This window comes from Myotis daubentonii, chromosome 20, assembly GCF_963259705.1.
Source record: "Myotis daubentonii chromosome 20, mMyoDau2.1, whole genome shotgun sequence".
NCBI lineage: Eukaryota > Metazoa > Chordata > Mammalia > Chiroptera > Vespertilionidae > Myotis > Myotis daubentonii.
Window position 1 is genome coordinate 3897833 of NC_081859.1, and position 19984 is coordinate 3917816.

At 53.0% G+C, this 19984-nt stretch overlaps 1 protein-coding gene across 1 annotated transcript; it reads left to right on the forward strand.

Annotated features, from left to right (window-relative positions):
* Positions 1 to 15: 15 nt before the first annotated feature.
* On the forward strand, positions 16 to 19648 carry GNPAT (glyceronephosphate O-acyltransferase). Its single transcript, XM_059677467.1, has 16 exons — positions 16 to 260; positions 4831 to 5013; positions 8589 to 8765; positions 10130 to 10259; positions 11468 to 11595; positions 11882 to 11957; positions 12684 to 12835; positions 12955 to 13085; positions 13708 to 13931; positions 14094 to 14336; positions 15134 to 15213; positions 15939 to 16079; positions 17178 to 17277; positions 17352 to 17445; positions 18178 to 18239; positions 19362 to 19648. Exons 1-16 carry the CDS (start codon positions 183 to 185, stop codon positions 19403 to 19405), a joined length of 2043 nt encoding a protein of 680 aa, XP_059533450.1. The 5' UTR covers positions 16 to 182; the 3' UTR covers positions 19406 to 19648.
* The last annotated feature ends 336 nt before the right edge of the window (positions 19649 to 19984 follow it).

Sequence of the window (19984 nt, forward strand, 5' to 3'; positions counted from 1 at the left end):
GGCTTCCGTCCTGGCCAAGATGGCGGCGCCCGGGGTCCCGAGCAGCGGTCGCAGAGGGTGCCACCGCCCTCGGCGAGGTCGGGCCGCCCCGCGCGGAAGAACCGCCCCCAGCCGCCACACCAGCACCGCCACCGCCTAGCACAGCATCCCAGGCCCCGCCCGGGACGGACGGCAGCCGCGCCATGGATTCTTCCAGCTCGTCCAGCTCCAGCTTTGCCGTCGGCTCCCCTAGTCCCGGCGCTGTCGTGCTCCTGTACTCGGTAGGCGCCCAGGGAAAGGCGGCGGCCCCGGGCGGGCCCGAGAGAGGACCCTCTCCTCCCCGTCTCGTTTTCCTCGGGGCGGTCGCTCCGGGCCCTGGAGAGCCTGGGCCCCGACTTCCCCGAGGAGGGGCTGGTTGGTTGCCTTGGTTTCCAAGGCAACGGAGCATCACTGTGTCCGTGTGTGTGTGTGTGTGTGTGTGTGTGTGTGTCCCCGTGTGTGTGTGCGCCCAAGTTCCTCCCCGCGACGGTTCCCCCGGCTCCTTTCCTCTCGCGCCTTCCCTTTCCCTCCGCCGGGCGCGGGGCCGCCCGAAAGCCCCCGCCTGGCCCGGGCAGGAGGCGTGGGAACGGGGGCTGCGGCGAGGGCGCGGCGGGCGCCCTGTTGGGCGAAGCCGAGGAACCCGCGGGCCCACCCAGCCTGAGCCGCAGGCCCCGGGCCCCCACCCCGCCCTTCAGCTCGGCCTGCGCCCCCGGCGGGAGAGTGTTGGGCTCATCAGCGGGCAGAGAGTTTTTACGATTTAAGTTTTATTTTTTTTTAAATACATGCACACGTGTGTGTGTGTGTGTGTGTGTGTGTGTGTGTGTGTTTACATTTTTATTGATTTCAGAGAGGAAGGGAGAGGGAGAGAGAAACATGGATCGGCTGCCTCCTGCACACCCCACGCTGGGGATGGAGCCTGCAACCCGGGCCTGTGCCCCGACCGGGAATTGAACCGTGACCTCCTGGTTCATAGGTTGACACTCAACCACTGGGCCAGGCCGGCTGGGCTTTAATATATTTTTTATTGTTGCTGGTATTACAGATATCTCCCATTTCCCCCTTCATTCCTCCCCCCCCCCCCCCCCCCCCCCGGTCTTCACTACCCTATTTATTGCCCCATCCATGGGCTGTGCCCATAAGTATATAAAGTTCTCTGGTTTATCTCTTCTCTTCCCCCCAACCCCACATCAAGGTATGTCAGTCGGGTCTTAGTTTGTCGGTCAATTCATTTTGTTGATTAGAACAAATCTAAGGAGATTTGGAACTTCTGGAGGTTTTTATGGCCTGTTTTTGTCATTGTACTTTTTCCACAAGTCCCTTTGCCACCCAGCCTCTCTCCAACTCGCCTCTTCTCCCCCAGCTGCCTATCTCTGTCTCCTGATTTTAACAGGTCTTTTTATGCCAACAAAACGTTTACTGGCCACTCACCATTGTCACGAGAGCTCTGTCGCGCTCGGGGTTGCATAATCCTGGCGTAATGGATTGTGTGTGTGTGTGTGTGTGTTTTTTTTTTTTAAAAAAACAATAGATTCATTTTTATCTACTCTAGGAGGAAATAAAAGAGGGCATTTAAAAGGTTTGCCACCATGCTTGTCCTAGCAGTTAGTGTCAGTCTGACTTAAATATAATGCTAATTTGTTTGAGAAGGTCAAACAGGGAAAACAGAAAAAAGCAAGATAAACAAACAAACAAACAAACAAAAATCCACAACTTCAAAAGAGGGTATGTGTGTGTATGTGGCTGCCTTCCCATTGGGAGATCAGCATTCTGTGGAACAAGAGGAAATGCCCGTTTCATGGCGGAGCTAGGAGCTCTTCGTTGCTGGTAGCGGTCCATTTCTCCCAGGCTCGTCACTGTAAGGACCCTCCTCATGGCCTCCCCACCCGCCAGGTGTGCGGTGGGAATGTCTGACCTCTAACTGCTGCCCCTGTGGGAGTCCCTAAGGAATGTAGAAAGAGGGTTGCGGTGTGGCTCTGACAGGCGTAGGTCCCTTTTTCAGTCCTAACGGGCTTGTGACTTGAGTACAATCCTCCTATATAATAAAAGCCTAATATGCAAATTGTGCCCTCGACCAGGAGTTCAACCCGGTGTTCAGCCGGCCAACTGCCCGCAGCCCCTGCCCCCGGCTGGCCCAGCCCTTGATCGGCCCCTCCACCCTATCGGACCCAACCCGTGCACAAATGGGTGCACTGGGCCTCTAGTTTCCTATATTGCAGGAGAGAGTTGGGCCTTTACTTCCCCATTCACCAATGGTTCTTTCCTGACTTTTCTCAACTTTTCATGTGAACGACTAGGCAGTTGTATATGAGCTTTCTCCTCGGACGGACGCTGCACATGTCTTGTGATTACATAGTTTTCCTCTCCTGATGTCCTGAGCTTTTTCTTACTATTCCTATTTCAGGCCTGTCCTGTGCTTGTGCAATGTGCTATCTAATCTGAGAGTGGTATTCGAGATACTTGAGATATTGCTGATTGCAACAAACAGTCCTTAGTCATTCTTCTCAGTGTTCAAGACACAGAAGTTAAAGAGCAAGCCCTCGCCTTTCAGGACTTCAAAGGAAGTCATGAAAGTAAACAAATAGTTGCAACGAAGTGGAACAGGGCAGTGGTGGAAACATGCGCAATGCCTTGTGGGAGTGAGAGAAGGAGCCCCTGACCTGTCTGGGACCAGAGAAGGTGGCGCCTGCGCTGAGTTTTTGAGATGTGAAGGGAGATGAGGGAGAGGAAGCCTGCTCTAGGCATCCATGTAAGAACCAAGGGGTCAGGGAAGGCTGGAATAGAGGGGACCAGAGAAATGAAGCCCGGGAGGTAGGCAGTCTACATTTCCCAGAGGGATTTCAGGTGTCGTGTTTACCCACCCTTACGGCTGAAATCTGAACTTCACTGGGCACCATTTAAGGGGATCACATTAGTACGTGGAAGGTCTAAGGGAACTGCTTGGTTTCTGCCATGATTATCTGGATGAATAACCTCTCCTACGTCACTTAAGTGGAGACTGTAGGAGGAGAGGCTGGCTGGGAGGGAATTTGATGCCAGGATCCTGGACATGGGCCAGACAGAGGAGGGAAGACAGCCCGAGTCGGCAGTGGCAGTGAGTGTGGGGAGAGGGCGATGGGCCGCCTGTGGGCTATGGAGGGCAGCAGAAGGGGTGGCTAAGGAAGAGGAGGCAGACTCAGGTTGACTCCTGGTTTCTGTGATTGGGCAACTGGGTGGATGAGATGCCTTTCGCAGATAGGAGATGCGGACGGAGCAGGTTTGGTCAGGGTGTAATTGGGGTTGTGTTCAGTTTGAGCTGGGGGAGGCAAAGTTAATGATTTTTAAAAAATATATTTTTTTATTGATTTCAGAGAGGAAGGGAGAGAGAGAAACATCAATGATAAGAGAGAATCATTGATCGGCTGCCTCCTGCACACCCGCTACTGGGGATTGAGCCTGCCACCCAGGCATGTGCCCTTGACTGGAATCGAACCTGGGACCCTTCAGTCCGCAGGCCGACGCTCTGTCCACTGCGCCAAACCAGGGCAAAGTTAATGATTTTTAATTTGTGGATTATTATGTTATGGACCAGATCCATCACAAGGGGCTTGGGAGATATCCGAATAGAGTTAGAAATATGGGAGCCGAGCAAAGAGGAAGGGCTGGTCTAAACATGTAGGCTTGGCAACCATCACAAGTAGGTTGTATCCTAAGCCACTGGCCTGGTGAAGTCTTGCAGTGAGACCACAGAATGCAAAGGAGGCTGGGGGTGGGGGATCGCTGGCACACCCGTCACCCAAACTATGGCTTCCGTTAGATTCTGAATGAAAAATCTCAACTGCTTACAATGTGCTACAAGACACCACATCACCAGGCGGGCAGCCGCTGCTACTTTTATTATTGCCGTCCCAGCACAACGCTCTCCTCCCCAGAGAGGACTTCCCCAGCCATTCAATCTCGAGTAGCACTCCCACCCCTTTTCATTAGTTACTCTATCCCATTGTCCTTAGAGTATTTCGTTTCCAGTGCTGGCAGCCGGAGTCTGTAGTCTTGTACTTGCTGTCAGAGCTGATCGTTAAATTTTCATGAAGCTTGCAAGCCCCATGTTAAAACGCAGCCATTATTAAAAATTAAAGAGTAAGCCCGGCCAGGTAGTCAGCTGGAGCATTGTCCCGTGCACCGAAAGGCTGCGGGCTTGCTTCCCATCGGGGTACATACCTGGTTGGAAGGTTCGATCCTTCGTCGGGCATGTATGAGAGGCGACTGATTGATGCTTGTCTCTCCCCCACTCCCCCCCCTCGCGCCCTTCTTCCCCTTCCTGTCTCTATAAAAATTAATAAACATATCCTCGGGTGAGGATTCAAAAAACATTAAAGATTAAGTTATATATTTACAATTAAATAAATCCTGTTAAAAAATAGCCTGGCCAGCGTGGCTCAGGGGAGTGTCAACCTATGAACCAGGAGGTCACAGTTGGATTCCCATCAGGGCTCATGCCCGGGTTGTAGGCTCGATCCCCAGCGGGGAGCGTGCAGGAGGCAGCCGATGGATGTTTCTCTCTGATATCTTTGTTTCTCTCTCTCTATCCCCCTCCATTCTCTCTAAAATCAATTAAAAAAAATTAAAAGATAAAACATTATGATAATTCAATATCAATTTATTGATCCTATTTACATTTTTTCTTGGAATATGAAGGTCTAACGTTCGGCCACTCTGCTCTTGTCACATGTCACAGAATGCAAATGGGGCAGAAATAAAGCTTTGCAAGTACAGTCCCTAATCTGTCCTGACTTATACAGGATGTGCATGACTCTCTTTCCTTTACCTTGTCCACAGAAGGAGCTCAAAAAGTGGGATGAGTTTGAAGATATGTTAGAGGAAAGGAGGCATGTCAGTGACCTGAAGTTTGCCATGAAGTGCTACACCCCTCTCCTGTATAAGGGGCTCGTTCCGTGCACGCCAAACGATATTAAGTGTAGTGTTCTCAACTCCGAAGAGGTTTACTATGTCATCAAGCAGGTAAGTGAGTCCTCTTCCACGCGGCCCGGTTTGCTCCTGGTCAATAAGTTCTTCCTCTTGATGCTATGAATTTATTTGGCTATTTTTAATGTATCTTTTTTAAAAAAATATTTTTATCGATTTCAGAGAGGAAGGGAGAGGGGGAGAGAGAGAAACATCAATGACGAGAGAGAATCACGGATCAGTTGCCTCCTGCACGCCCCCGACTGGGGATGGAGCCCGCACCCGGGCACGTGCCCTGACCTGGAATCTAACCGCAACCTCCTGGTTCCTAGGGCCACACTCAGCCACTGAGCCACGCTGGCTGGGCTGGGCCTAATGATTCTTTCTAGGTTTAGCTATATTCAGCACATTCATCAAATGTGTACCATAGCCAGAACGGTGTGAGCCTCTGTCCTAGACACGGGGACTAGCAGTGAGCGACTGGAGCAGGGTTCCTGCCTCTGAAGTGTGCAGTCTGATGGGGCATGAGGACAGTTGTATCATCAACTTTGATACAAGATTCGCTAGTGGGCACACTGCAGGGCCACCTGTTAGGGGGGAAGCTAGTTTTGTGTAGGGAGTTAGAGATTTTTTAAAATGAGGCCTGAAAGAGGATTAGGAGTTTTCCAGGTGAACTGGGTGAAAGGAGTATTTCTAACAGAGCAATAACTTTCCCCGTGGTTTTCAAACCTCACTCGGGAGCTCTAAGAATCCCTGTGCGTCAGCCCCACCCCGTACCAATTACACCAGGAGGTCGGGAAGGAGCCAGCCATCGGTAGTCTTTAAGGAAGCCCGGGCCATTCCAAAGGGTGGCAGTTTGGGATCCACCCGCTTGTTTTAAGGACCAGAGAACACGCGTATTTGCAGCACTGAAGGTGGTTTAACATGACCAGACCACAGAAGCAGAGAAGGGGTCATGGTGAGAACTGAGGCTGGAGAGGGAACCAGGGCCTCTGGCGTGCAGGGCGTTGCAAACCTCGTAGCGGAATTAGAAGTTGTGCAAAGCCATTGAAGGATTTCCATTTGGAGTTGGTGCGATTGTTTATATTTTAGAAACATACCTTGCTAAAAATAGAGATAAGAAATCTGCTCATGATGCTTAAAGTGTAGACACCTTAAGCCGATGCACCTGCCATTTTTTAGTTGGTGCCTGCAACTTGGTTGCAATGATGTTTGGGCTACTGAGGTGCTGGGCTACTGAGTTGCAATGCTCTTGGCCTTGTTTTGCTCCTGTCCTCGCCAAGTACCAGTGTTGGCTATTGCAAGGGATTCTGTTTATTCTCTAAACACATAACCCAAGGGAACGGAAGGGCTGTTTGCATTTTAAGTTCTGTCGTCAAAGTCAGTAGGTGCAGGATCTGTAGGGAAGTGAGTCCTGTAAGTTCAAGTTTATGGTTAGGTGACAAGTTGACATTGAGATTGCCCTTTCCCTGATCAAAAATGTACAAAGGCTTTTAGACAACGAAGACATTTGAGAGGTAAAGTAGACGTTATTAAGGGAAGGGAAGAAGCCGTCACAGCCAGGGGAGGGAGGGGCGGGAGTGGAGAGGAGCTGAGTTCTGTTTGGGACAGACTGACTGCGGCCGCTCCCTGTCCTCTCTCTGCAGCCTTTCTCGTTCTCATCAGCCCCTTCCCTTCAGTCTATAGACAGGTCCAGGGCCACTGAACTGTACACTTGAAAGTGATTGCAATGGCAAATTTTATATTATGTATATTTTTATCATAATTTTAAAAAATGGGATGATTTTAAAAAATAAAACAAGTTGAAGGCTTTCCAACTTGGAAGAGCGTTTTTCCTCTCTCTTCTTCCCTCTTTTTTTTTTTTCTTTTTCTTTTCATTATTTTATTGATTTCAGAGAGAAAGGGAGAGGGAAAGAGAGATAGAAACATCAGTGATGAGAGAGAATCATGGATCAGCTGCCTCCTGGACACCCCACACTGGGGATCGAGCCCAAAACCTGGCATGTGCCCTTGACCAGGAATCGAACCCTGACCTCCTGTTTCATAGGTCGACGCTCAACCACTGAGCCACACCGGCCGGGCTCCTCTCTCTTCTCATTCAAACTTTTCAGCTGTTCTCTCTGTGGCCACTCTCTACTCCCCAGCCTCCTGTTTGTTATGTCTCAGTCCATTTATATTCAGTGTGAGTTCTCTCCTCACTGTGTTACTAAACCTTTCTTGCTGCATCCCTCTCAGAGGAAAAGAGAGGAATACAGGTTAAGAGGAAACGTTTATCCTAGTTCCACACTCTTGGGCCTGTTGGATTGAGTCAGCCCTCAAAGAAGAGAAGGTATGGGATGAGATAGAGGATGATTGCACAACATTGGTGAAGGTGCTAAAGGCCACAGGATTGCTTTTTTATTTTATCACTTATGTTAAAACGGCTCATTTTGCCCTGGCCGGGTAGCTCAGTTGGTTAGAACTTTATCCTAATACGCCAAGATTGTGGGTTCAATCCCTGGTCAGGGCACATACAAGAAGCTATAATGAATGCATTAATAGGAGGCTCACCAAGTCAGTGTTTCTTTCTCTGACTCAAAATCTATTTTTTAAAAAAAGGCTATTTTTATGTTGTAGTAACTTCACCATAGTGTTGGAAAAAGATAAGGTGTTCTTCACTGCATGTGACTTGGGGACCCAACATCCCACTCCCTGATCTTCTGTTCCTCACCCGAAGCAGAGCATTCTGGGTAGCCATCAGCTAACACACAGACTTCCCTCCTTTTCTTTCTTTCTTTTTTTTTTTTAAATATATTTTATTGATTTTTTACAGAGAGGAAGGGAGAAGGATAGAGAGTTAGAAACATCGATGAGAGAGAAACATCGATCAGCTGCCTCCTGCACATCTCCTACTGGTGATATGCCCGCAACCCAGGTACATGCCCTTGACCGGAATCGAACCTGGGACCTTTCAGTCTGCAGGCCGACGCTCTATCCACTGAGCCAAACCGGTTTCGGCGTCTTCCCTTCTTTTCAAAGCGCCTGTTTGGGGGCGGCTCGAAGGATTCAGTTTGGCTTCCCCGAGGACAGAAACGGACTCGCTCGTCTCCAGGCCCTGGCCAGGGCTCGCACAGCACCAGCATTTTGTTCTCGTTATCAGAAGATTGCTCTGCCGTGGGAGTGAAGGCGTTTCCTTGTGAGCGTGTGGAGCTCACTGATCGTCTTTGATAGTCGGGTTCTGTAGCAGGTCCCATTGTCTCTGAGGTGGTGCGATGGGGCTCCCGTGTAGTCTTGTCTCTACCTTGGCCCTGACCTGGTCGTGGCATCGGGCAGTCACTGAAAGGCGCCATGCCCTGTGTTTAGGGCCGCGGCTCCTGGGGGAAGCTGGTAACACACCTGACGGAGAGGGGGCTGGTCTCCTGTCTCACAGGCCATCCTGGAAGGCCGATTCCCTGTGAGTTCCTAGTCTGTGAAGTTGTCTAAAGAGGATCGTTTATCCACTTGTGTTTCGTTGGAAAATATACCATGTCTGCCTCCATGAAGGAGAAACGTACTAATTTTGAGTCCTCAGCATCAGCCGTGTGGACCTGGTGTGAATAAAAGGGCTGTGGCTCCTTTTTCCAGAAACGCATCCGCGCTTCTCTCCCCTCCAGCTCTCCAAGGAGCCCCTCCAGTCCCAGGACGCCCTCCGCGAGGAAGCGTGCCAGATCTTGGATGAGATGAGCCACAAGCTGCGTCTGGGAGCCATCCGGTTTTTTGCCTTTGCCCTGAGCAAAATATTTAAACAGATTTACTCCAAAGTGTGTGTCAATGAAGAAGGTATTCAGAAAGTGAGTATTTCTGGTTGAAACAGCCCCCCTTCCTTCGCCCCTCCCTGTCTGGGCAGCTCCGCAGCGTCTCACCTGCACTCAGTGAGCAGGCCGGGCCGGCAGGCGTCCCCTGGCACAGGGCTCGGCTCTCCGCACGGTGGTGTGTGATGAGTGCCAGATGGTGAGTTTTCTAATTCCGTCACTTCTGTTACTTAATAGTTTGCTTTTTCCTGTAAGGAAACACTTTCCTATAAAGATTATATTTTTTAATAGGTTTTTATTGATTTGAGAGAGAGAGAGGGAGAGAAGAACATTGATGAGAGAAGCATCCATTGGCTGTCTCTGAGGATTCTGTTCACTCAAGTGTTTCCTCCTGTGACTCTTCAGATCGCTCACTCATTGCCAGGTCTCTGCCCTAGAACGGCTGGCACTGTGCCTGGGCCAGGGCAGCTGGCTGGCCCTGCCTTCCCTGATCTCAGATCTCCTTCCCTCAGCCGGTCCTACTTAGGGTTCAGAGAAACAGACAACACATCGATACCAGTGAACACGGGTGAGGTTGACAGCCTCGGGTACATCTGGGAGCTCCCCTGCATGCCTCCCAGCTCCATGGCACCCACTCTCCCTGGCAGTATTGTTCCTTTCACGTGTCCTAAAAATTCGTCGGTTTTGTTTTTAATCTCCCGAGAGAAGCGCGTTCTCTCGCTGTGGACACCAGTTTGGAGCAGAGCGCACAGCTGACTTCTTTTAAATCCTCACCCGAGGGTATTTTTCCATGGCCTTTTAGAGCGAGTGAAAGGGAGAGAGAGAGAGAGAGAAACATCAATGTGAGAGAGACACATCGATTGGTTGCCTCCCACACGAGCCCCAACCGGGCCTGGGATTGAACCTGCAACCCAGGCATGTGCCCTGGACCGGGATTTGAACTCGTGACCTTGATGCTCTAACCACTGAGCAACGCCAGCTGGGCACAGCTGACTTTCTCATTCCGATTGACCTCATTTCTATTCCCAGATCTGCCATTTATTAAATGCATGGCCATGCCACACACAAGGAAGCTAAGGCTCTTCACAAATACCTGGCATTAAACAATGTGTGTAACATGCTTATTACGTACAATGCTTAATACGGTGCCCACCTAATATAAGTTAGCGATCATCAGTGTTACTGTTATGATCCATCAAAGTTTACCTTCTCCATATCCTTGCATTGGGTGAGGTTTCCTAGAACTCAAACATGTATCGTGTGTGTAGGAGGGGAGGCAGACGCAGTATCTATCAGTCACCCCTCCATCCATGTGCACATCCTCCCGTGTTCTGACGTGAGGTGTGACTTTAATAACGTGAACACTGAAATGATTCAAAGCGTCTCATTTATGTATTTTAAAGCTACAGCGAGCCATCCAGGAGCACCCGGTTGTCCTGCTGCCCAGCCACCGAAGCTACATCGACTTCCTGATGCTGTCTTTCCTCCTGTACAACTATGACCTGCCCGTCCCAGTCATCGCGGCGGGGATGGGTGCGTGCGCTTCCCTCCTTTCTTCGATTGTAAAGATTAAAACGTGCGCTGGAATGATCGCAACCACAGATTTTTATACCAGTGCTTTCATTCCTGGAGGATGGGGTCCCAAAAGTAGGATTGCGAAGGCGAATAAGTTATGTGTTTACCCTCTCTCAGGGTAGCCAGGGAAGCTGGGGTTTAAACATATACGGCTGGTAATAAGGGCGGTAAACAGTGGTTGTGAAATGGGGCTGGGACTTAAGCACTTTAAACGCATTTCGTCTATGGACTTGTGAGGACGTTATTTGAAAATCAGGGAAAATGAAAAGGGCCCCTGTAAACTGATGCTAGAACGCCTCGCCTTAGCCTGGCTTCTTTATTAAAGACGGTGGGTGCTTTGCCGGATGGTCCACTGGGGAGGGGGAGCTGGTTGGCCTGGCTGTCCAGGGCCTGTGGACACATGCTGGCCTGTCAAGGTCAGCGGCGGTGCAGCCTGAAGAAGTCGGCCGGGTGACGTCGCTGCGGTTGGCACGTGGCCTGCCGTTGCCCTCTGCCTCTGGCTCAGGGGGGCGACGTCCGCTCGTAGGCTGTGTAAGGCCTGAGAAATCATTTGGTCTGGCCCCGCCAATGCATCATGGGGAGGTAATTAAATGTTTGACCAAATATAGCAGCTGATTTTTAAAAATATATTATTTTATTGATTTCAGAGAGGAAGGGAGAGAGAGAGAAATGTCAATGATGAGAGAGAATCATTGATCGGCCTCACGCTGGGAATCGAGCCCACAACCCAGGCATGTGCCCTGACCAGAAATCGATCTGTGACCTCCTGGTTCATAGGTCGACGCTCAACCACTGAGCCACGCTGGCCGGGCAGCAGGCTGTTTAAGTGGATAATTGTGCATGGCCTGCAAATGATGTTACAAATATCCACATGGCCCTTGGCAGGAAAACGTCCCCCCCCACCCCCCCGCTCCAGCTGGTCTGATGGTGAACCCCGAGGTGCATGGAGGGTGCAAGGTTCCCTCCCAGCAGGCACCTGCCTACACAGTTCCTCCTTCCCATCATTCCAGGAGATGTCTCTTCTTGGGGACTTTGATCTCAGAAGTGACAATCCTGGAGGTCACAGGAGTGTCTTACGTCCATGAGATCCTCCTTGGCAGAGCATGAGTTAGGTCTGTACGGACCGTCCCAGGCTCTGCAGTCAGTGCTGGCCCCTCCCCCTCTAGACTTCCTGGGGATGAAGATGATCGGGGAGCTGCTGCGCATGTCGGGCGCCTTCTTCATGCGGCGCACCTTCGGCGGCAACAGACTGTACTGGGCTGTGTTCTCCGAATACGTCAAAACCATGTTGCGGGTAAATGCAGACAGTCGCCGGGTGCTCCAGCTGCTTCCTTCTCGCCGAAGTCCCTGCGAGCCCTCGGTTAAGTCCCTGACGCCCGGATGGGCGTGGAGCCGTGTTCCTCCCGGAGGAGCGCGAGCCGGCAGCCTGGCCGCTCCGGTGGCTGTGTCGGAGCTTCCCCGTGAGCAGTGTGTGCAGCGGCCGGGCGGGAGCTGGGGAGGAAGCAGAGAAGCCTCGATCCTTTGAGCGTAGGCAATGGGCTCTGTGTTTTGTTTTGTTTGTTTGTGTTTTCTCTTTAAAGAATGGTTATGCTCCTGTTGAATTTTTCCTCGAAGGGACAAGAAGCCGCTCCGCCAAGACTCTGACTCCTAAATTTGGTAGGTCGCTCGCAGGCGGAGGAGGAGGACACACCCAGAGCCAGAGGGGGGTAGGGGGTGTCAGTGCAGCTGCAAAGTAGCACTTGATACTTTTTTTTAAAAAATATATTTTATTGACTTTTTACAGAGAGGAAGGGAGAGGGATAGAGAGTTAGAAACACCGATGAGAGAGAAACATCGATCGGCTGCCTCCTGCACACCCCCTACTGGGGATGTGCCCACAACCAAGGTACATGCCCTTGACTGGAATCGAACCTGGGACCCTTCAGTCCGCAGGCCGATGCTCTACCCACTGAGCCAAACCGGTTAGGGCACTTGACACTTTTTAAGAATTGTTTTGTTGTTTATTTTAGAGAGGAAGGGAGAGAGAGAGAGAGAGAGAGAGAGAGAGAGAGAGAACCATCAATGATGAGAGAGAATCATGGATCATCTGCCTCCTGCCCGCCCCACACTGGGGATCGAGCCCACAACCCGGGCATAGGCCCTGACCAGGAATTGAACCGTGACCTGATTCATAGGTCGATGCTCAGCCACTGAGCCACGCCGGCCGGGCCTTGGCGCTTTTTTTGCAAGATGCTGTTTTCTTTGTGAGCGGAACTCTTTAAGCGTAACTGCTTGTATTTACGGTCTTAGTGTGTCCTGTGCACTTAGTGTCTTCCTGTGCATGTGCCATGTTTGCAAACTGGGATGTACATACCTGAAGGCCATTTCTCCCTTTGTTTGCAGGTCTGCTGAATATTGTGATGGAACCTTTTTTCAAAAGAGAAGTTTTTGACACCTACCTTGTTCCAATTAGCATCAGTTATGATAAGATACTGGAAGAAACCCTTTATGTGTATGAGCTTTTAGGGGTGCCCAAGCCAAAGGAATCTACGACCGTACGTAAAGGATGGGTGCGCCTGCGTTTATTGGGAGTTAGGGGAAATGCTCATTTACAGCTCAACCAGTGTCCTCATTTGCTTCTTTTGTTTTCTTCCCCCTGTTGCGATGCTGTTAGGGATTGCTGAAAGCCAGGAGGATTCTCTCGGAAAACTTCGGCAGCATCCACGTATACTTCGGAGACCCCGTGTCGCTTCGATCTCTGGCAGCTGGGAGGTTGAGCCGAAGCCCGTATAACCTGGTCCCAAGGTGCAAGACTGGTGTTTTCATAACCGAGTTAGAAACGGATGGAAAGCTGGGAGTGTGAATTGTGACTTTTTAAAAAAATATCTTGTTATTGATTTTTTCAGAGAGAGAGAGGAAGGGAGAAGGATAGAGAGAGAGAAATGCCACTAAGAGAGGAACATCATGGATCGGCTGCCTCCTGCACGCCCCCTCCTGAGGAAGGAGCCCGCAACCGGGGCCTGTGCCCTGACCGGGAATTGAGCCGGCGACCTCTTGGTTCCTGGGCCAACATTCAGCCGCTGAGCCACACCGGCCGGGCTGAATTGTGGTTCTCGACTACTTCTAGGACTGGAACGTGGTTATTTGAGGTCACACATCGGGGAAGTGGAAAGCCTCAATTAAAGAAGAATTATGTGCTGGGCAGAAATGATTAGCTGTAGGACCTGTATGTCACATACGCAGGCAGACTGTCCGCTCTTCTCAGGGGAGCCAGCACCCGACTAACTTCAAAGTGGGGAGAGCCACAGGGGTGCCAGCCAGCGAATGGATGGACCCGGTGGGCCCGCACAGGGTGTGCTGAGTGTGACTGTGGATCACGAACGGGGGTGAGTTTCTGTCTGTAACTGCTTCTGTCTCTGCCTTGTAGGTACATCCCTCAGAAGCAGTCGGAGGACACGCAAGCCTTTGTCACTGAGGTCGCCTACAGGATGCAGCTCCTGCAGATCCAGAACCTGGTGCTGAGCCCGTGGGTCCTGGTGGCCACCGTCCTGCTGCAGCACCGGCCGGCCATGGACTTGGACGCCCTGGTGGAGAAGACGCTGTGGCTGAAGGGCTTAACCCTGGCCTTCGGGGGCTTCCTCATGTGGCCCGGTACGTAGGGGTCATTGCTCAGCTGCTGGAACCTCACGCCAGCACCTGGCCTTGGCATCCGCAGGCCAGGCCCCCAGCACCGCTGCGTCGCAGGCCTGAGGCTCCCGGCAGGGACCCCGCCCGCGTTGTGCCGTTGGCCTGAACCAGCTGTCCTGTGTGTAGACAATGAACCCGCCGACGAGGTGATCCAGGCCAGCCTCCTCCTGCACGCCAACATCGTCAGCCTCGACAGGGACCGCGTGGTTCTGAAAGTGGACGCCAGGGACTCGGAGGTGGTGGACGGCCTCATCTACCAGCACGTCACGCTGCTCATGTGCTCGGCCTACAGGAACCAGCTGCTCAACGTCTTTGTCCGGCCCTCCTTGGTGGCTCTGGCGCTGCAGGTGGCTGGCGGGGGCAGGAAAGGTAACTCGGGAACGTGGTCGGGAACCGGGGCGGAGGCCTGGCCCTGCCGTGCTGTGTAGGCAGCAGCACTGGGCCTCATACCCCTCCTCCCACCTGTGCAGCCCACACCCCAGCCCGGAGCGGGGCCGCGCACACAGAAGTTAGGTTTGTCCCTAAATACATGCCCGTCTGCCTGGAGCTGGGGACTTGGAAGGGACCTGAGCGCGCTCACGGCACAGCAGACAGGACGGCTCTGGGTGGCGGGCAGGTGGCGCTACGTGTCAGGAGAACGAGAGAGAGTCCTCTGTTGGTGTGTGCGCGCGCACGCCTGTGCGAAGGGTGGAACCAGGGGCGTAGAGGGATGAAGAAACCGTCTCTCTCCTCTGCTGGGGTCGGGAAAGGGACGGTCCCTCGTGTCTAAGCAGTGGGGCTTCTTGCTCAGCCCAGACTGCCTGCCTGGAGCAGGGGGGGACGTCCAGCCGGGGGCTGGGCAGGCCTGTGAGATCCTCTGGTCTGGCCCTGCCAAGGCCGCACGGGCGAGTTGATGACACGTCTGACCAAACGCCGGGCTGACTTCAGCGGATGAGTTTGTGTGGCCCTCGGCAGGACGAGGTGCCCAGCCCTGGATGGGAGGCTTGGTGGCCGTTTGGAGTCACCATTGAAAGTGCGGGCGGCAGCTGGCTCTCGGGCACAGTGGGGCTGCTGGCCACTTTCGTTGGGGCCTCACCTCATCCCCGAGCGGCGGGAACTGCGTTCGGAGTGTCCTGGACGCCTCGCCACTCCCGGATGGTGATTTTCTGTAACGATTCCCTTTCCAGAGGACGTCTACTGCTCCTTCCGCTTCCTGCGTGATGTCCTGTCGGACGAGTTCATCTTCCTTCCGGGAAACGCAGTGAAGGTACCTCTTTGCCGCCACGGAGCGAGCCCGTGCCGAGTGCGAGTCCTGGGGAGGCCGGGCCCCGTCACAGATGGGTCTTCCCTCCCTTCGGCTTAAAGGGGACGGGGACGCTCACAAGTCAGCCAACTCCAGTTTGATTCTGGGTTAAATTTATCAATAACTTAGGGATGATTTGGAACAAAGAGGGTCATTCTTTGAACGGTTAGTGCAGCTACTGCAAATCAATCAACTCGAGCTTGCTGAAAGTTTACCAACCCGCACGCATGTTCCTGGTAACAGCTGTTGGCATGAGGGGGCCTTGGGCTTTAAGAGCAGAGAGTGTGGTCCTGCCTGGCAGGGCAGCAGCTGGTGAGGGACCAGGCTGGAGCTGGGTGCGGGGTGGGGAGCCCGGGGTAGAGGGGGGCGCTTTCTGGGCACTGCTCAGCAGAGGGGGCAGGGCCTTTGGCGCATAGGTCGGAGGTTCTAGGACTTGCTGTGCCCTCCTCTCTGAGGAGCGTGTCTGCAAAGGGGAGGAAAAGCCATCACCCAGGTGGTGCCTCTCGGGCTGAGGGCGAAGTCAGCGCTGAGTCTTGGAACCAGTGCTTCCGTGGCCACCGCGTAACAGCCGGAGCCTCGGGAAGGGCTGAGCTGGCGTCTCGTGCTCTGCGCCCCTGGCTGCACGCACAGGGCGGCGCGTCCTCGCTCAGCGGGTCCTGTCTTCTCCGCCCCCCCCCCCCCCCCCCCAGGACTTTGAAGAAGGCTGCTACCTGCTTTGTAAAAGCGAGACCATTCAGGTGACAACGAAGGACATCGTAGTGACCGAGGCGGGGAAGCCCGTGTTCGAGTTTCTAATAGACCTCTTCAGGCCGTTTGTGGAGTGCTACCAGGTATGAGTCTTCCAGAAGCTCGCGTCTAAGATCCCCACCCGCTACTTACTCTGGCCTGAAGGGCAGGTGTCTTCCCAGCTGCCAGGTAGACCAGGAGACTGATCCTGGGATGAGGGGCTTCGCCCGCCAGGTGAGACCCTGCTCCCTGCGTACAGGCGGCGGCTGGGTCCCATCAGACCAGGAGGACCGCTGAGTGGCACAGTCTTCCTGTGACCACGGCTTCGCCCAGGCGTTGCCGTGCTTGCCCCACAGTGTGGGTTCAGAGTCTGTAGCGCGGTGTTTGACACCCAGTCGGCACTTAGTAAACGCAAGAGCTGCCTGATACAGTCAGTGGAAGGGAAAGGAGAAGTTCAGGTGCAAGTAGCTGAAAGTTGGAGCTCTCAGGAGCGAGTCAGGAGGGGCTGCTGTGCACGTCCGCAGGGAGAGCGCCGCATGCAGGGGAGGCGGGTTGTTGGGGATGGAGACGTCAGAGGACCCCACCTGTCTGTGGCTCTGAGCTCGGCACTGCTGAGGGAGTGTGCAAGAGACAGCTGATCGATGTTTCTCTCTCATCAATGTTTCTAACTCAGTATCCCTCTCCCTCTCCCTTCCTCTCTGTAAAAAATCAATAAAATATATATTTTTTAAAAATAAAAGCCCTGCCCTTAGCTTCTGGATAAATACCGTCTCTACCTTTCCTGGTAGAAATCATCAAGTATCTTAGGGTCTAGCAGGTTTTAGAGAAAAAAAAATTACAAAAAGCCTGGGCCCCTCTTTTCCTAAGCAGCACAAGGTAAATGAAGCTGCTGGTAACTGACTTAACTTCACCAGGAACGTGGGAAAGTCTGTTTTAATCAGTGTCCACACTACTGCAGCCTGTTTCCTAACTGTGAGCAGTGATAGCAGCTCAGTAGCGCTCCTGAGAACCCCGGAGCCTCAAAAGAAAAACTAAACAAAAAAGGAGAAAAGGCACCCGCAGCCCACGTGTGCCCAGGGCTCTCCATGCGGCGGCCCGGCTCGGGGTGCCGCCTCGGGCTCCGAGGAGGCGTGGGACTGCCACTGTGCTGCGTGTTGGCTGCCCTTTGCCTCTTCCTGAGCCCCTCGTCCTCTCCCACGCAGATCATTTGCAAACACCTCCTGGAGGAGGAGAAAGACTGCTTCACGGAGAAGGAGTACCTGGCTCGGGTCAGGACGTTCACCAGCCAGCTTCTCGATCAAGGTCAGTCCCGCCTGTGGCTGCTGGCCGCCTCCGCTGGGAACAGAGCGGCCCCTCACGCCTCCCCTCTGTTGCAGGCGCCTCGCAGTGCTACGACGTGCTGTCCTCGGACGTACAGAAAAATGCCTTGGCAGCCCTGGTGCGGCTGGGCGTGGTGGAGAGGAAGAAGGTGTAAGTCTGGGCTCCCGCGGGTGCTGACGGGTAACGATGAGCAGAGTCCAGAGCCACGCGGGAATGTCCGGTCGAGTCGCACGCGCTGGGCGCCCTCATCCCCTCCCCATTAGCACGTCAGGATGGGTGACCGTGCGCACACCACGGGGCAGAATGGAAGGATGTGCAGCAAAGGAGAAGGTGCTCCCGGCCAGCGTTTGGCGTTGGCCCACCACTGAAATGCGTAACTTACAGGAAGGATTGGGGGAGTGTCGTGTGGTGTGTGTACATTTACATGCACATACATGTACAGTACATCAGCACACACGCGTGTGTAGGGAGGTAGATACGGACTCTCTGAGTGAATGGATGTAAGAATGATAATGCTTAGGGGTCAGCTCTCCCAGCGTGTCTCTCAAGTGGCCGGAGGAGGAAGCAGAAACCAGGAAGGAGCAGGGAGCCTTCCAGCTGCTTAACATTGACCTTCAGGAAACTGTTTAAAGGCAGCCTTGCTGGACGAGAGGAGACAAACCAAAGACCTTTTATACTTGCATGCACAGCCATGGACACGACGTAGGGTGGCGAAGACCTGGGGGCTGGGTGCAGGGGGTAAAAGGGAGGAAATGGGAGATGCCTGTAACACTGGCCACAATAAGAAACGTATTTTAACAAAGAGATAGTCCTACTGTGTGACTAGTGAAGGTTGCAGTTCCCCCCAGTCTATGCAGTAAGAGCTGTTCCTTTTTCTCTTAGAAATAACGACTGTGTATTTAGTGTGAACGAACCCGCCGCAGCAAAGCTAGAAGAAATGCTTGGTAAGTACATTCAATGAAGTGCGATCGATTTCCGCGTGATGTTTGTCAACACAGAGTGAAACAAGGAAGTGTGCTACGGCACAGACACTTATCAAAGTGGACAGTTGAGTCTTAATATACACAGAGAACTATTATGCCATCTAGAATTTTCTCACAGAGACTAAGGAGAAAGTGCGAGGAAAATGACCAGAGAAAACACCACAAGTGTGAACGAGGCAGCTCAGACGCAGAAGGGTGGTCAGCCCTGCCTGCCTGCTCGGTCCGGGATCTGGACCCTTTGCATCTGGCATTGGGCGTCGAGCACACGCCTCTCTGATCCTTGGAGAGTCACCCAACCCTTACCCTTCAGCAGGTCCTATCAGCTCACAGAGAAGTGGTCCCGCCAGGAAGGCAGGGCGTGTAGGGGCTCCAGGAAGAGGCTAGAGGGACCTAAGCAGAGATCAAGGCCGGGGCAGGGAGAGGACACTGCTCACAGGAGTGCCGGGTAGTGTTAGGAGGGGCGGTGTCAGCATTGAAAAAACTGACGACATTGACCACCGCTCTGGTCACAGAGTAGGATTCTTCCAGTTGTCGTTTTGCACCCGAGCCTATTTGGTACCTTAGTCAAACCTGCGTGGAGGAGTTTTCGGTGGTGTCTGTTGGGATGAGGGGAAGGCAGGATGGGCATGTGGTGAAAGGAGAGGGGCAGCAGAGGGCAGAGGGTAAGAGGGGCAGATAACTGATACAGACCTCGTGTTGCGAGGTGATGGGATTGATTTCTTATGACGGAAGCCAGTGTCCTATGGGTGAGGCTGTAGTGGACTGGAAGTTCAGGAAACGTGACCGGGTTCACCTCCTGCCTCTGCCCTGGCCCAGGGCACTGGCTGTGCCCACCCCTCTCTGCAATGACGCTGCTTCTGCACGGGCCTGTGTGCTCACAAGGCCTCTTCTGCACATGGAAGAGCAAGCTCTCCGGAGTCTTTCCTCATAAGGGCACTAATCCCCTCGGGCTAGGGCCCCACCCCATCGGGGCTAACCCACCTGTAAACTGCACAGTGGCAGCTATTTCTCTCTGCCTGTGGCTGAAACATCGCATGAGCGTCAACTCAGTGTCACCTCATGAGCTGTCTCTTTCTTCTGCAGATTGTAAGACGCCAGTAGGAAAACCAGTAACTGCAAAACTTTAATGACTGCCAAGCAGCTGTGGGACTGTGGCTGCACAATTACTGTCATCCAAGGACTCTTACAGCCAATGGCGTGAAGCAAGAGCCTTTCTCCTCCCGGGACCAGACTGAGGCTCCCCGGGGAGGAAGGGCACCGCCTACGGCCTTGGGCGGCGTCTCCGCCCACCACAGGACTTAAAAGGCATTTGTATCAACTCTGTGTGTTTTAAAATAAAATAACCTTTTGGAAACATGTTGGAAAACAAAGCCCAGCGCCTGTCACTCACCCGCACCCGCACTAACCTCTACAGATTTCTGACAGCGCGACATCGCACTAGAGGCTGTGGCTGGGAATGCCACGGGACGCGTGTCACTGGCATTTCTCACCTCAAACAAGGACACGGTCCACAGAGATATGGTGAGTCCCCACCCGGTGTAGTCGGGAGGGTCTTGGAAATGGCGACTTCAAGTGAAACATTTAATGAAATCAGTGTCACCACAGGCTAGCTGATGCAAACAGGCGTTAAGTTCCTGTAGCATGTTTCTGGTCACATGGACATCCCCAAACTTCCAAGTAAAAACCCAGCCCAGCCAGCGAGGCTC

Excerpts from the sequence above, each read along its gene's own strand:
- GNPAT (XM_059677467.1), top strand. The coding sequence starts at position 183 with ATGGATTCTTCCAGCTCGTCCAGCTCCAGCTTTGCCGTCGGCTCCCCT. Across the intron at positions 5,014-8,588 it reads TTTACTATGTCATCAAGCAG|CTCTCCAAGGAGCCCCTCCA; the intron begins GTAAGTGAGTCC and ends TCTCCCCTCCAG. Across the intron at positions 17,278-17,351 it reads CAGCCAGCTTCTCGATCAAG|GCGCCTCGCAGTGCTACGAC; the intron begins GTCAGTCCCGCC and ends CCTCTGTTGCAG.